We start from the raw sequence: 16,511 nt of genomic DNA on the forward strand, positions 1-16,511 counted from the left end.
CAAAGGGGAGGGAAACAAGGCAGAGGAAGGGAGGGAAGATGTACATCTCAAAAGGGGCACAGTGTGCTGGCAGGGTGTTAAGGCATTCATTCACTCTCCTGCCACATTCACACAAACACACTGATATTTTCAATGCATACAGGCCAGGGAGGGATAAGACAAGCTTAGAAGATAAAAAAGCAACAGGCGCTGGGACACAGAAATACAAAGAACCTCAGAGCAGAAGAGCAGCCTCAGCTCTACTTATTCCTGTTTTCTGTTTCATTTGCAATCATTTGTTCCTCATTTCCAGTTAAGATCAGCCTTGAGTGTCAGCAGTGTCCAGTGAGTTACTCCACAAACCTCCTGCCCTCACACTGGCGTGCAGCCAGGAGCTGGCTCCAGGAGATGGGTGACCATCCTCAGGGCCAAAGGGAGGGAGTCATTCACCTCTCTCTGAAGCCGTGTGCTGGCCACATCCATGGGGGGGTTGAACACAAACTGAGCCACGCTGGGCATCTTCAGCAGGTTCATGAGCTCAGTTGCCCGAATAAGGATCTCCTCAAGGTCCTCCTCGCAGTAAACAGAGGTGACAGCAGGGCTCTGCACAAATGTTCTCATCTTAGACAGGAACATGGACACTCTGCAGGAGAGGAGGATGCAGACATCAGCTGGCAGGACCTTTACACCCAGCCAGGTCACTACTTAAGCCTGTGAACACCCACAGACTAGTGCAATTGAACATCAGGTGACAGAGCATTAGTCAGCAGATGAATCCCACTTCCCCAGACTGTGCCCCTCCACAGCTTATCTCCTCTGTCCTGTTTCAGTTTCAAGTTCCATCAGTCGACAAATTCAGTCATTTATCACTAGCAAAACCATGTTTGGACTCATGAGATCTGCACGTTTCAACCCTTTGCCCGTCCCCACCATCCGTCCTCACCTGGGGATCAAGTCCTGGCTGCGGGCTGCCAGCTTGGTCAAGGTGGCCATGAGGACACTGATGGCACGGGGGGCACAGCTGGGGGTGCTGGCCAGTGGCCGGAGCTGGGTGATCTCAAACAGCACGGCCTCCAGGGTCTCAAAGAACCGTGTGATCTGCTCCACAGTGCAGCGCTTGTCGTAGGACACTGACAGGTACTCCCCAACAGCCCAGACCTGGGGCAAAGGCAGATGCGCTCAGGGCAAGCACAAGGAGAGGGAATCAAGTAATTTTTAGGGAATAAAAAATCAGGTTAGCTAATGCTCTAGGAGAGGAAAGGGAAGGTGACTGCCAGATTGCACCACAGTTGGAGCAGCCTGTGGCAGACGCAAACAGGCCCCGCTCACCATGTGGGTGAAGATGGGCTCCTTGCTCTGGATGTTGCTGACTGCTCCTGAGAACTCCAGAATCTCTGTGGACAGTTCCACGACGAGCGCAGGGTGCAGCTTGCAGAGCATGGGCAGCTGTGAGCTCAGCACCCTGGAGCAGAGAGAAGGGCAGAGCTCAGACCACGGGCAAGGTGGTCATCACCCATCCGAGGAGGGGCTGGCAGCACCCAACCACTGGCACAGTGCTGTACCCTCAGGGTGTTCCTATTTTTCACCCGCCAAAGGTGTGTCACAGCAGGGACTGGGCCACAACTGAAAAGGCTCCTGGGCTGCCCTGGGATGCCAGGCTGCAGCCAGTGGAAGGGCTGGGAGCTTGGCTGGGCCTCCTGTCCCCTCTCACCTGTACACGTCATCTTTGAACGCTGGGATCTCGTAGAGCTGGTCGCTCCTCTGCAGCAGCAGCACCACCAGCTGGTTTATCAGAGACCCATCTGCAGACTGAAAACCAGCCCTTGTTTCAGCAAGGGCTGAAACAAGTGACTTTCAGCAGCCAAACCCCAAACTAACCAGCCCTGTCAGACAGCTGGTAGAGAAACTGCCTGATCTAGCAGGGGGGGAGCAGTGCACACAGCAGCTATCAGGCACTCTGCTCTCACCCCTCTCCTTTACAGCTGGCTGAGAGCACAGAGTGAATCTGACACTGCATCATGGAGCTTTTCTGCTTCTCTGCATGAAGTGGTCAGCTCAGTGCTGGTTCATGGCAGTATTAAACCCACTCTCCCCCAGTGCACCCCTCTCTTGAAGCTGCAGTGTCTTAACAATTTTACCTCTACGGCTGCTCTTCACACAACAAGAGACCCCTGTGGCACAAGTGGGAGCCAACCTCCCCCAAAAGGACATACCTCTGCCACCACCCTGAAAAAGAGCTCCAGTAAGACAGGGACAGCCTCTGCACACTGCACCACCCTTGGGTTGCCAGCCAGGGATCCCAGCAGCTGCCGAAGTGGAATCAGACTGTGGGCAAGAGAAGAGTTACTGCTGAAGGCTTGTTCCCAGCTACTCTCCTGGCTGCCCTTCCCTATTCCCCACATGGCCTCTGAGTGCTGGCAAAGCTGACACAGGGAAATCCACCTCACCCCAGCCTGAGAGTGGCTGTGCCTTTCCCAGTAATCCCAGTGCTGCCTCCCAGAGCTGAATGGCTGAACCACACTCTGGTGGCAGGCTCCCACCTCTCTGGGGTGTCCTCGGGAGCAGATTTGGTGCGGAGAAGATACTGGAATGTGCTCTTGTAGAGGGGATGACGAAAGGCTTCCAGGCAGGTGGTTGGTTTCACAGCTGGGTCACTTGTGGCCTTCTCAGAGGTAGGAAAAGCAGCTGCCCTGGCAGGAAACACACACAGAACATGCTGCATTATGAGAACAGTCCAGGACACAGCTGGAATCATGAACACTGAACACTGAACCAGTGACAGCAACTTGGTTAGTCCAGGCCCTCTGGACGACAATCAGGATGACAGAAAATTATGAGCTCAGACCCTCCCCATGCTCAGGCAACAGTTCCAGACTCGCTTCTGTATCACTCCTGGGAAAGGGAAAAATGGCACTCTGCACCCTCAGTCACCCAAGCCCACCAACATCTGCCTCTTGGATGCCTCTCTTTTCTAAGCACTCCAGACAGAGCTGTTGATGTTGGGAGGACAAGGAAGAGCAGAAGTACAGCCAGTTCCAGTCCTATTTCATCTTCCTGGAGACTCACAGTTCCTAATGACCTCAGGAAGAAACCTCTGTATGCCTTCAGGGGAACAAAGCCAGAAAAGGGGGGTAAGAGCAGGGAGGGAAGATCAGGTAGCCCCCACCTCTGTGCTGAGGTGCTGTCTCATGGTAGACCCAGCATGTGGCAACCATTTGGAGCTGGACAGGGAGAGGGGAATAACAACAGCTCCCTGAGCCCCAGAGACAGTCCAGCTTTGTGTTAACCTGACTGTAGATCTGTGACAGCAGCAGCCAGAGGAAAGCTGGGGCTCAGAGAAGACTGTACTGGGCTATGGTCAATGTCAAGACTCTGATGAGCAAGTGAGAGGAAGGGAAGGTGCATTACCTGAGCTGGATGTCCAGAGCTGCTGTCAGACAGGGCAGGTCAAGCAGCAAATGGAAGATCTCAATGGCTGTGCCTGCATCCAGCAGAAATGGGAGAAGGTCCACAAACTCTGAGATAAGAGGTGGGCTGTTCCATGCCAGGAACTGCAAGGAACAAGCAAAAACTGCTGCACTATCCCTGCTACCCCACCACACACCCAGACAATTCCATGCTGTGACAGAAGGGATGGGGAAGGGAAAACCACTTCTGAAAAGCAAAACCAGAGAAATCTGAGGGTTTGGTCAAAACCCAGGAGGCTGCCGGAAGCTCAGCACAGGCCTCTGGCAGCTGCTTCAGTGGCTGGTAAGCTGCAACCTACTAAACTTTTCCAGGAACAGTGCTGTGTCCTGTGTTCACTGTGCTTCCCAACCCACTGGCAGTCCTGTTAACACAGACTCTCCCCTCCTGGCAATGCTAAACACACCCAGAACCCTCTTCCCTCTTTAAAACTCTATAACAGTCCCTCTTGCCTGTGCTCTCCCTGGCGCTGCCATGGAGGCACTTGGAGGGCTCTGGGGCACAAAGAGGAAGTTCTGGGGCACAGAAAGGAATGTGAAGCAGGCTCTCCCCTCTGCTGCTCCAGCAAGCTGTACCTTGAAGAGATTTGGGAAGCTCTGTCTGAATATGCTGGAGGTGTCCGTGAAGAGCTGGCTGTTGTCTTTGCAGAACTGGACAAATTCGAAGGCCAGTGATGGGTTGTGGAAGAGCTGGGCCGGGATATCAGTGAACAAGTGTTTGTAGATTGCATCCAAATCCACAGCTGCCAGTTTGCCTGGGAGGACACAGCACATTGCTGAGCACAGCCCACCCAGCAGCTCTGCCAACACAGGCCCCAGGGGCTAAGCTAGACCTGGGTTATGTTTTTCTAAAGAGCATGGGACCCCTCAGCTCTGGGGTCTCCCGGAGTGGGATCATCCATCCCAGAGTACAGCCAAGGTGGAATTACCAACTCTGGGAGCCAGCAAACTGCCAGGACAAAAGGCTGTGCTAGAGTATGCAAGACTAGATTGTGGATGAGGGAGTGGGAGCTGATGACTTACTGTGGTTCAGAAAGAACTGGGCAATGGGCAGTAGTGCCCTGGCATAAGTGGGATCCCCACAAATCCTGCCATGTAGGATTTTCAGGAAGGAGACAGCACGGTACACATAGGAGGAGTCCTGCTTGCAGATGATGTCCATGATTGTCACTGCCTCAATGAGACACTGCAGGAGAGCAGAGAGTCAGACTGGAGTGGGGGAAGCCACAACTCCCAGAGTTTCAGCCCCACCTCTGTGTACTTACAGCTCTCTGCAGGTCTCCGTCATCTTTCTTCAGGGGTCCTGTCAGAGAAAGGAGTCCAAGTTACACTTTGAGCCCAAACAGGAACATTGGATGGGCAGTTCGAGCACTGACTCCAATTTCAGGACAGGCAGGAACACATACTGATCCCGATTCCAGGCTAATGACAAACAAGTTTCACAGCCTCCCCTGTAAATCAAGGGGAGGAGGCAGAACATGGCCTTTGCCTCCAAATCCCTCCCAACACCCCAGCTCAGGGCTGGTCAATGACTTGCACCAGCAGCTGCAGTAGGTCCCACCCCTGGAGCCTGATTGTGGACTCCAGGGAGTGAGATCCCAGCCCAAACATGCAGTGAACCAGAAATGTTTTCAAGAACACTGTCAGGGGAGCTCCAGGGAGGGTTCATGGCAAGACTCACGCCGGGTGCTCTGCTCAATCAGCCGCTGGCAGTACTCGAAGGCTTTCTCCCGCAGATGCTCCTTCGGGGGAAGCAGGCGACTAGAGGTGGATGTAGTTGAGACCATGGATGTAACAGACCTGTCCATTCCTGCTTTGTCACCTACAGAATAAAGAATACATGTGTCAGCTCATGCCATGGGCAATGTAACCCATGCAGTGGCCCAGCAACAGCAAAGGAGCTGACTGTCCCCAGTGCAGTGTGAAAAACAGGAGGACAGGGGAGAAGGGAATGTTACAAGAACACTAAGGAGATGCTGTCTCCCACCACCCAGCCCTTCTTTCTTAGGGACCCATGGGGCTTTGTCTGAAAGCAAGGGACTCACTGAATGAGTAACTCCTCGAGTAAGGCTCACTAAGGATCAGTCAGCAGGCTTTGTGATACTCCTCCCAAAAGCTTCCCTGCTTCTAGTCCAAGATCTCTGAACTCTTGCCCATATTCCTGACACTGAGAATCACAGAATGGTTTGGGTTGGAATGGACCTTAAAGATCATCTAGTTCTGACTCCTTGCCAGAGACACCTTCCAGTAGAACAGGTTCCTCCAAGCCCCATCCAACCTGTCCTTGGACACTTCCAGGGATGGGGCAGCCACAGCTTCTCTGGGCAACCTGTGCCAGGGCCTCACCACCCTCACAGGGAAGAATTTCTTCCTAATATCTAATCTAACCTACTCTCACTTTGAAACATAGGAGGTTGCTGGTTGCTGGTACAGCCACCTCATATGACATCTCAGAGCACACACCTCTCCTTGGGGCTGCAACTCACCCTGGCCTTCAGACCTTCAGTCCATACCTGGATTAGGGGCCTTCCCCTCCTGGCCCCCATAGAGCAGCAGCCAGTTTCTCAGCATGGAGAAGGCCTGTACGTTGAGCCACTGGTCCTGTGTGTAGTGCTGGCCCACTGAGAGCACTGTGAAGAAGTCTGTGGCAATGGCACCATCCACCTCTGTGACAGGAGCAGGCTGAGAGAAAAGATGCAGCAGGTCAGATCGTGAGGGAAAGGCTGAGTGGGAAGGCAGGAAAAACTTGACTGAACCCATGGAGACAAGTAGCCCTCATTTAGGGTCCTGCAAGAGGGCAGATATCAGACAGAGAAAAACCAACTGTGCTGGGTCCTTCTGCCCAGCTGAAACACTCCAAACTTTCTCTGACACTGGCCTCATTTGCAATCACCTTTTACTCTGAGGTACGTGGGCACTAAGACTCTTCCCTTAAAACTACTTCAAGGATTTAGGTTGGATATTAGGAAGAAATTTTTTACAGAGAGAGTAATCAGACACTGGGATGGGCTGCCCAGGGAGGTGGTGCATTCACCATCCCTGGAGGTTTTTAAGATGAGACCGGATGTGGCACTTAGTGCCATGGTCTGGTAACCACAGCAGTGTTGGATCAAGGGTTGGACTTTATGATCCCAGAGGTCTTTTCCAACTGTGTTGATTCTATAATTCTATGATTAAAGCTCTGGCTCTACAGCAGAACTTTTAAATCTCAGAGTTATAAATCCCCCTAGTTTGCTTTCCTGTGTCTTGACCACTTACTCCACAAAAGATGCTTAAGAACAGTAGGACTTCCAGGCTATCATTTTCCAAAGGAAGGTGATTCTGGGAACCTGACTAACAAACGCCCCTGTGAGGTGACCACGGCAACTCAGCACTCACCTGTTTGGTTCTGGGACTGGAGAAGAAACCTCCCGAGGGCTGAGTGACTCCTTGCTGAGTACTCGCATACCTCAGCCAGTCAGCCAGCTTCCTACTGACAGCATCGGTCTGCTCTGTGCAAGGAAAGTCACAGGGTCACTGCCAGACTGGGCAGAGAAGCAGCCTCTGCACCATACCCCTGTTAACCCTATTTTTCTCCAGCCTAGATCACCGTCTCTCTGATCCAGCAGTCCATAAAGGAACTGGCATGCCAGGGTTGGATGCCCTGTACTCCTCATCCTACCTCAGAGTCAGGGAGTAAGTACTGGAACCAAGGACTCCTGCTACCACATCAATCAAGAGGTACTTGTTCCTTTGTCTCCACCTACAGCTATTAGAAGGAAGGTACAAAAATCCTGTCACTCTCTTCAGGCAGTGTCTGGCTTTAGCTCTGCAGCCAAAGGCATAAATCCCTCCCTGAGGACTCACAGGTAATCCTGCCTGCTCTGCCAGCCCATACATCCCTGCCCAACATCCTCCCCAAAGCTTCTCCTGCACACTGCACGACCTCTGCAAACCTCACAGGAAACTCCCAGAAACCGACTCTTGCTCACAACACAAATCCCTGCGATTTTAAGCCTGGAATGCTCTCCTAGGTTTACTCACCAGGGTACATCCCTCACCACTACCAATACAGTCCTGCCTCTCTTATGAAGAGCACCTCTAGTTGTTTCTGCTGCTCTCTTGGACAGATGCACAGGCACATCTCTGCTTCTCTCTCTCACTTTGGTTGATGCCCTTCAGGATAGCTACAGTTTCATACTCCTATTGGAGACCTCAGCTAGAGCACAGTTACAGTGATACAAATCCATATCCAGGATTTGACCGGAAGGCCCAGCCCCATTTCTGTGTGTTTGAATGTCTCTCACCCAGTAAGTTCACTCTCCTTGTGGCCCAGACATCACTTCTGACAGCAGTTTCTAACTGAAGCCTTCTGATCACTACACAGATCACAGCCAGGTGGCAATCTCAGCCCTTCCTACATATTTACCTTCAGTTAGAGATTCTGGTGAGAGATTGATGACATTTGCCAGGACAGGAAGGAGGAACAGAGCACTCTGACCCTCGGGCAATCTTCCTTCAAGGACTTTTACAACCCGCTGCCCCACAGCAGCCACTTCACCCTTCTTATTTCCCTTAAAAATAAAGCAGAGGTAAATCTGGGCAGACAATCTACCAGTGCTAGAGTCCAACACCATGCAATCTCTTCCATCAGGCATCAGTACAAAAGTCAAACACAAAAAGGACTCACATCACAGGCTATTTTACCACATTTTACAGAGATTTTCTGCAATTTGAATTCACAGATCCCAAATGATGGGGTTGCTTATGTGTGATACTGAGTATATTTTTACACTGTGGAACTGCAGGACAGTCTCAAGGCTGGATATGTGTGAGAGGAGCTTTGGAAGGCAGCACATCAGCAATACTTTTGTGGTTTCTGTTTCACTTCCTCTAGCTAAGTAAGACTCAAATGGGTGTCAGAAACATAGGAGACATTTCTAAACACACAATGAAACTCAGAATGAGAAGCTTCAGAAAAATATTTTACCTTTAACAGGCACAATAATAGTAAAAGGAATAGGGGAAAAAAAGAAGTTTCCAGCTTAATCCCCAGGCAGCTCTGAAAACAGGAAAGTCCTCATGTTTTCTTCTCCTTGGAAACTCTGGATCTTTGCAGTGTCATTCACATTTACAGCCCTACATGTTTTACAGGTCCCTTGTATATTTTTTTATATTTGGACATGAAAGCCAGTATCATAAAAAGGAGTAGTAAATTCACTCTAAAATCTTCTGCTCTCCAGGTTCAAGGAGCCCTGATTTGAAATCTATTCCAGCAGCCAGCACTAAAAGGTTCCTTTTTGCTTCCAGGGCAACAGTTTCTAAACATTACAATTTTAAGCAGTTTTTGTTATCAAATGCTAAACACATAAAAAAGCTGCCATTTTCCCTATGCGAAGCAGAATAATGAGGTTCCTTAAATGAACATTGTAATGCTTCTGCTTTTTCCTATATACCTTCAAATGATTTTCACTCTCCTTGAGCTCAGGGAGGAGCTCGGGAACAGGGAACAATCAAAAAGCAAATCCATATTGACAAGGGAAGATTTGTGACTTGACAGGTCATTTACCTGAGCCAGAAGGACGGAGGATACCAGGCTCAAGAGCTTTGTATCCTGAATCTCATCACAGCGGAGGATCAGATCATTGCAAGGTGACATCTCTCTCAGGATGGCAGCACATAACACCTGAACCTGCTCAGGGCTTTTGGGTGAGCACAGCACTGTCTGCAACAGCTCCACAAACTTGCCATCCAGCCTGCAAGAGTCACAGCAAAGCATCACAGCCAGGCAAGAAAAGATTCAGATGTTTATTTCCTGCGTATTTTTGGCTTGGGGATGATCCCCCTCGACAGTGACTGATGTCACCTTATCATCTCCACTTCTGAATGCTTTTCCTCTTGACGGAGAGCTCAGTGACACCAACACTTGTTACTCCCACTGCAAAAGCAGGGAGGCACCTTGTGCTTAGCAAGGCGGTGGGGGGGAAGGCAAAGAAGGGCTTAATGTTTATATCGAACTCAGGGTTTCAAAAAAACAGGGCGTTTTTTTTTTTAAAGGAGTAACCCACCACCTTCCTTTTATTTGCTGTGGTTAAGAAAGCAACGCTTTGCTTCCCTGAGCACCAAGAGAGCCCCAGGGCGCTCACTCACCTGCGGGGGTACTTGGTGGCGGCCACGGTGAGGTGCAGCCTCCGCAGCCCTTCCGCGGCCTCGGCGCTCGGCTCGGGGCCCTGCAGGAGGGCGGACACGCGGCCGGCGAACCTCCGCAGCTCCTCCTCATGGATCTCCCTGCCGGGGGACAGCGGCTGTCAGGACCCCGGACCCGCAATTCCCGCCCCCATCACTCCCCCCACGCACCCACCCCGGGCCCGGCTGCTCCCTCAGCGCCGGGCACGGCCGCCCTGCCAGGACCCCGGCCGGCCCCGAGGGGTCCCTGCCGCGGCCCCACCGAGGGATCCCCAGCATACCTCGCCTGCCTGAGGAAACTCTCGGCCGCCGCCGAGAACATCCCGCACCCCCCGCCCGGCCCCGCGCCCCGGTGCGCGCCCAAAGCGGCCCCCCATGGCCGGCCGGTACGCCGGGGGCCGCTCCGGGGGGACGCGGCGGCTGCTGCACGAAGGTTCCGCCCGGCGGGGCTGGGCCGTGTCCTGGCTGCACAGAGGAGGGGTAATGCCAAAATTATCTCCATTGGAGATCGTGGACTACTTCGAGGTGCTGCTGTTATTCTCCACCTCAGGAGTCAGAGGAGAAGCTTGGTTCCGAGGCCATCCTGCACGGCATGAAGGGGAGCAGCTCAGATCTATGGAAAACATCATCACATGGCAGAGAGATGCCAGAGATGGGTTTTCTAAGAAAGTGATGGTAAACGGTATCACATCAGCCTTTCTTGCAACCTGTTCACAAAACAGTGTTTTCCAAAACTGGCAGGAGATGTTAAAAATAGCTGCTCAGCAGGTGGGTCTCCAGCACTTCCAAAAGGTTAAAAATCCATTAGTATTTCCCGATCAGTCTCATCCCTCCTGACGGCTAACGAGGCAGAAGCTCTCACCACCATGCTGAGCATCCCCCTGCGAGGAGGTGGTGTCAGGGGAGGAAAGGCTGGCACTTTGCCCTTGGGTACTTCCCTGCCTTGCACCCTCCAGGCATTAAGAGTTCATTAACAGCATTCCTGGGCAATTAGCCAGCAGAGCAGCAGCTCCCCTTTGCCCTGGGAAGACCAGCAGCATCCATCACCTCAGCTGGAACAGTCAGAGCTGGAGTAGAGGGGAGCAAGCAAGAGCATTCAGTTTTTTCTATACACCCTTTCTCCCGGCTGGGTCAGAAAATACACCCAATGCACATGGGGAACCAAAGACAGGACAATTTTAAAAGATGCTCCCAAAAACCGGCTCTGCTGAACATCTTTGCTTACTGTATACTATGTTATTATTTTTTACTTAGTTAGTCAATTAAAAAAAAAAATCCTTCCAGTGCCTAAAGGGTGAATACAAGAAAGATGGAGAGAAACTTTTTACATGGGACAGGACAAGGAGGAATAGCTTCAAACTGAAAGAGGGCAGGGGTAGATTGGATATTGGGAAGAAATTCTTCCCTGTGAGAGTGGTGAGGCCCTGGCACAGGATGCCCAGAGAAGTTGTGGCTGCTCCATCCCTGGAAGTGTCCAGGGCTTGGGGGCAATCTGGGCTAGTGGAAGGTGTCCCTGCCCATGGCAGGGGGTAGGACTGGATAATTTTTAAGATCCCTTCCAATCCAAATCATACTGTGATTCTATGAATTACAGCTACTTTATGCTAACTGAGGTCTTAAAAGATACTCCTATTTAATTTTGGAGCTCAGAATGTTTGGCCAAAATAAACCCAGAACTTAAATTGTAGCTGCATTAGGAGGACAAGGAAGGAAAACCCCAACTATAAGGTAGATGTTTTCTGACTTCATATGCTTCAATGAAACCATTATTATGAGTTACAGGGGAATACACTGAAATAGTTTCTTTCAAAATAACAATGTTTCACTTCATGACAAAAGCTGGAGCTGGAGGATTAGTTTATAACTCCCAGGGGAAACATTACAGATCTCAAACACACGTACATTATGTTCACTCTGCTGCGAGTCAACAGCTGCCCAAATAACTGCCAAGGGATCAAAAGTCTGCGAACTCTGGAACAGTGCAAGGTGTGCAGATAAATACTTACTTCCTACATAAAATAAATTGAAAAAATATCAAACACACTGTCCCCTTACACTGTGAGAACAACCCAAACTGCTGCAGGAAACTCAAACCCCATAATATAATACACTGGAAAGATTCAGGTCTGTCACTCCAAAGCAGCAAAGCAATTTCAGGGCATTTTCTCTTTCATATATAATTTTATTTCTGGTTATAGAAACAAATGCTAAGAGGAGAAGCAACATTCCCCAACCACATACATCAAATTAAGGTAACAGAACAGTCAAAATAAATGAAAAAAAAAAAGTAGAAATTTAAAACTTTGTTATAGCTTTAAAATATTAACGTTCTCGATACATTAGAAATCACATTCAGATCTCAAATTACTTAAAAAAATGTATGGCTCCATATTAAAAAAAAAACAAACAAGCAAACAAAACCACTGTATCCCATTTGATGTGGAAATGCAGGTCCTGCTCCTTGGATGCAGGATCCCACCCTTGTGGGAGCCACGGTCTGGCTGTGCAGTTGAGCATCTCACAGGAGCAGTGCTGCAACACGGCCAGAGAAAGAAGGTGAACTTCACATCCATTGCCCCAGATGGAGCTTCCCCCTTGGGATACACACCTGCTTTGTAAAAAGCACTGATAACGAAAACAAGTCACAAAAAATACTTTTGATATCAGCTGTAGAAAAAAACCCCCGCAAACCCCAGAACATCTGGCTGGAGGTGTCTTGCACAGGGAACACCAGGAACTGAAATGCAAGCATGGCTTTAGTTGCCCCTTCCATCACCATTTTTAAAATAAGTGCCAAACCGAGGTGAAAGGGGTAAGGCTGGCCCAGGTCTCTGTAGCAAACCCTTCTGTCAAGCCATTGAGGTATTTCAGGTTCTCCTCTCAGCCTTCCCTTGGGGACTTGGTGGGAATGTGCATCTGCAGAACAGGGGGAGAGTCAGATTTTTCTGGATTTGTTTTTTAGAGCAATTATTCAGAGTTGGATCTGAATTTCCAGCTTTACCACCCATTGCTTACATATAGCTTTTGATTTATCCCTAAACAGCTTTTAACAGTCCTTTGGATAACAGTCCTTTGGATAGCTACAGACTCTTAAAATGCTCTTTTTGGCTATGTGGAGGTTGGCTGGCAGGATGGACAAGGCATGTCCAGAACCCAAGACAATATATGGTCTTGTAAGATTTTTGTATTTTAAAGCCATTTTCTGTATCAGTACATTTCAATGAGCTTTTTTTTTTTTTACATTCTGTCTTCTATTAAAACAAAAAGATCTTAAAAACAATAGTCTGGTTCCCTCTACTTCAATTTGAGGGAGAAAAAAACCAGGAGAGATTAAGCAAGTTTAGGTTTACAGTAATTCAATTGCTACAGAGCCAACCTGCCTACTTAGCAGCCTGCCCACCTCCCAAGAGCAGCATATAAATCAGCAGAATGTTCTGCACCAGACTTTTAGCAGCAAGACAGTGAAACAGAAGGAAATCTCGCTTTTTCTGCTCCATTTAAATCTCATTTTTCTTCAGCTAACAGACATTTCTCCTCACTGTTGCCCTTAGCTTTAAGGAAGGCTTTGTCTCAGACTGCTTGAAGTCAAACTGAGGTGGGGTAGAAAAGCAGGACAGAGAGGTGGAGATCACAGCGAAGGGGCATCACTTAACTTGGCAGCAGACACAAGGAATAACCAAATATCAGGGGAAATCTGGTTTTCACAAGGGCTGTTTTCTGCTGAGAAGGAAAGCTGTTTCCTTTCACTGCTCCCATTCCTGTTACTCTTCCTACCACCAGCCGTGTTCTCCCTTAAGTACTGAAGCCCCATCACCAGCCAGTGATCACCGAGGTGAATGAAGCCTTAACTCAGGTCCTCACAGAGAAAGGAACTTCTGCAACAGCAATTAGGAATTAGGAAGCCAACTATCACCTGCTTTAAAGAATAATTCCCAAAAGATCCAAGTGGGTCAAGATATACCCTAATGTGAATTTAGAGATCCTTGTGGAATGAAATTTGGCCAATTTGGTAAAATGTGCTCCCTGTGAATGGGAACATTAGAAAAACTCTTCTGTGTTTGTTTTTAAGGGGATATACACACACCTCACCCCACAAAGAGACAGAAGCATGATAAAAGGAAAATAATCTCACCACAGAGGAAAAGAAACTATTTCATAGTGCCCCAGTGTTAGGTCAGCCACCTGGCAGGGAGGAATTCCTCAGCCTTACAGCATCCTCATGGACCCGCCATAAATTTCCTCTGTTAGAAATAAGGTCCCATTACTTAAGAGCAGAATCTGTAAAGAACTCCCCAACACCACAACTACAGATACTTGGAGACAAGAAAGGATTCCAGCTTTCATTAGTGCCATCTGGGGGATTTTCTTGCCAGAAAAGCAGCATGGACTGGGGTGGCTGAAAGCACAACAAAGCCAGAAGCAGGGCTCCTACACAAGGAAAATGCAAGTACCAAGTTGTCTCTTCTGCTCTGCAAGAGGAATGAAAGCAATCACTGAAGTAAAGCTGCTTCCACTGGCTGCTCACATTCGTTACAAAAACAGGTACATTGTTCTTCTAGAATCAGTGCCTGGTGCAGGAATTTACCAACATACTGTATAAAAGTCTGTGTAAGTACCATTTAAGAGAAAGAAATAGTCATGGACCATTTATATATCTATACTGACACACACGCTCACACACACATCCACCCACACACATTAATAAATATAAATTTTATGTTTACACAGATCTAATTTAATATTCTCTGAAAAAAATATTTAAAGGGTTTCTTCCTTAGCTGCCACCCATGAATTGTCAATGTTTTTTTTTTTTTCTATCTTGAGAGCAAAGGGGTAGATTTGGCACAACTACCCTGAGGCTCTGAAACTTAAAGTGACATGTAAGGAGAGGACCAGCCATACATTCTGAAAGGTTTTAATTCAGTGTTGGTAAATTGAAAAGGTATCAAAAGAATTTTCTGAACATATAAATACAAAGGTCAAAAGTTGATTAAAAATTTGGAATTTAAATATAGTGCTCCAAGAAAACCAAGTATTTTTCCAAATATCTTGCTCAGGCCAAAGTACAATGCTCCCTGCTGTATTACTGCCCCACGGAAGACACCCTAACAGAGAAAGCCCACCCTCACAGCCAGCTAATTCCCACTGCTGATTACTGTTTGTGGATATATCCCCACCTGTGTGCACAAACACATGCACTGCCCTGCAAGTAACACACCCAGCAGAGAGAGATGCTGATCCCACTAATCACAGCCACACAGCTGCCAGGCAGCCGCACACAGAGATGCTCCAGCTCTGTTTTGGTCAGGTGCAGATCAAAATGCAAGAAGGCATCACTTCCCAACCCCATCAGTTCCAGCAATCCAGATGACCTTGTAGTGTAACTGTTTTCTGCAGCACAGCTGGCTCCATTGGAAGCTACACTTTCCAGCAGTAGTGTATGCTATAGTAGTAGCAGCTTTGGCGTAATTTTTCACCCAGAAGGAAACAAAAAGTTACATGACTGAACAATCCGTTGTAAAACTGCAGCCTAACACACAGATCCTCGCCAGATGCAGACCTTCAAGCAATGGAATTAAATCAGGAGTTGGATTAAAGGACTCTGGAGTTGACAGAAATAACTACAAATAGAGGGGGGGAAAACTGATGAGGAGCAGAAATAGGAGCTGCCCAAGAGACTGGCTGGCAAGAGAAGACAGATCATTTGCTGCAGGAGGGCATTTACAAACTCAAAAACTCAGTGTGCAGCCAGGGCAAAATGATGAAGCAAGTCCTGTTCCATTAGAGGTTCATTTTTAATGCCCGAGTCCAAATTATTAGCAGCAAGACTTAAAAAACCTCGAAGATTTTGCATCAGGGTAGAAACTCAAGGCAAGTTCCTCATCGGATTTAAACTATCATTTCATAAGGTAAAGCACAGATATTTGGAGGTGATCAGGATCCTTCAGTGCTGCCTCCTGCTAAAAAAGCTCCAAGACCCAAGCTGGCACTGTTCCTTGGAAGAGAGGGACAAGATGGTTGCATATGTACAAATGCAATCCAGAGCATTTCCAGTTCACTTTGTGACTCATTTCTTACACTGACGCTTTTCATGCAGCAAGAGCCCAAACAGGTACTGGGCTGTACAGGCCAAAGTGTAGCTATCAGGCCAAGAAAAGGGATTCCTTTTCCAATCCATCCAACTTTTTCCAGATCATGTCTGTAGAACTGTGCCTGCTTTTGGGCTCCCCAGTACAAGACCCACAGTGACCTGCAGCAATTCCACCTGATGCTCTGGAGCCTAAGCACGTCATGTACAAGAAGAGACCAGGACAACCAGGTTGGTTCAGCCTCAAGAAAAGGAAGCAAATGGGGAAAATCTTACTGGAATCTTCAACTACCTATTTGGAAGATGCAGAGAAGGCAGAGCTAGGCTCTTTTGAGAAGCAACAAACACATGCAGCAGTGTGGGGAATTCTTAAATTGGTGAGAAGTTTTCACCTCATGGGTGGTGAGAGTGGATTCTCTGTGGAAAGGTACAGAACTATTGCTAGGTTAAATCCTCATCACCCAAGATCCCCAAATCCATTTCTCCTTTCACCCTACATTTTGACATTCATTTACACGCTTGCACACGTCAGGGTGACACCAAATATCTCCCTGGGAACACCCCCTGCTAACACAGATGAAAAGCTCTAACACCAATTTAACATTCCCAGCAGGCAGGGAAAAGTGTTCCACACCACACTGCATGAAAGCTCAGGTCAGATGCTCTCACTTGCTTTGATACAGGTCCCTACTCTTCTGTGCTCCAAGTCTGATTTCACTGCTGGTATTTCCCTACTGAAAATGAGAAAAAAAAAAAAAAGTGGAAATTAACTTGGAAAGACAGCTCTCTAAAACATGCAAAACCAAGTTTACTCC

General features: G+C 48.6%; 1 protein-coding gene across 3 annotated transcripts; it reads right to left on the reverse strand.

Moving 5' to 3' along the window:
• Positions 1-214: 214 nt before the first annotated feature.
• Positions 215-9,998, reverse strand: AP5Z1 (adaptor related protein complex 5 subunit zeta 1). 3 transcript variants are annotated; one of them, XM_027683619.1, is made up of 17 exons: positions 9,890-9,998; positions 9,573-9,710; positions 8,992-9,178; positions 7,852-7,996; positions 6,822-6,934; positions 5,957-6,125; positions 5,125-5,253; positions 4,709-4,746; positions 4,467-4,629; positions 4,020-4,198; positions 3,388-3,530; positions 2,520-2,669; positions 2,193-2,304; positions 1,691-1,788; positions 1,309-1,441; positions 923-1,137; positions 215-622 (listed from the first exon to the last, which is right to left on the reverse strand). In XM_027683619.1, exons 1-17 carry the CDS (start codon positions 9,928-9,930, stop codon positions 352-354), a joined length of 2,424 nt encoding a protein of 807 aa, XP_027539420.1. In that variant the 5' UTR covers positions 9,931-9,998; the 3' UTR covers positions 215-351. The 3 variants fall into 3 exon arrangements, with proteins under 3 accessions (XP_027539420.1, XP_027539419.1, XP_027539421.1); XM_027683618.1 differs by having other exon boundaries at positions 5,125-5,265; XM_027683620.1 differs by lacking the exon at positions 4,020-4,198 and having other exon boundaries at positions 3,388-3,460; positions 5,125-5,265.
• Positions 9,999-16,511: the final 6,513 nt, after the last annotated feature.

This window comes from Neopelma chrysocephalum, unplaced genomic scaffold (assembly GCF_003984885.1).
Source record: "Neopelma chrysocephalum unplaced genomic scaffold, ASM398488v2 Primary Assembly neopelma1_65, whole genome shotgun sequence".
NCBI classification, from domain to species: domain Eukaryota; kingdom Metazoa; phylum Chordata; class Aves; order Passeriformes; family Pipridae; genus Neopelma; species Neopelma chrysocephalum.

Coding starts and splice junctions, on each gene's coding strand:
- AP5Z1 (XM_027683618.1), bottom strand. CDS start 9,930: ATGTTCTCGGCGGCGGCCGAGAGTTTCCTCAGGCAGGCGAG. Junction 6,126..6,821: donor CCAGTCCCAGAACCAAACAG/GTGAGTGCTGAG, acceptor CTTTTCTCTCAG/CCTGCTCCTGTCACAGAGGT. Junction 4,199..4,466: donor CCAGTTCTTTCTGAACCACA/GTAAGTCATCAG, acceptor GTGTCCTCCCAG/GCAAACTGGCAGCTGTGGAT.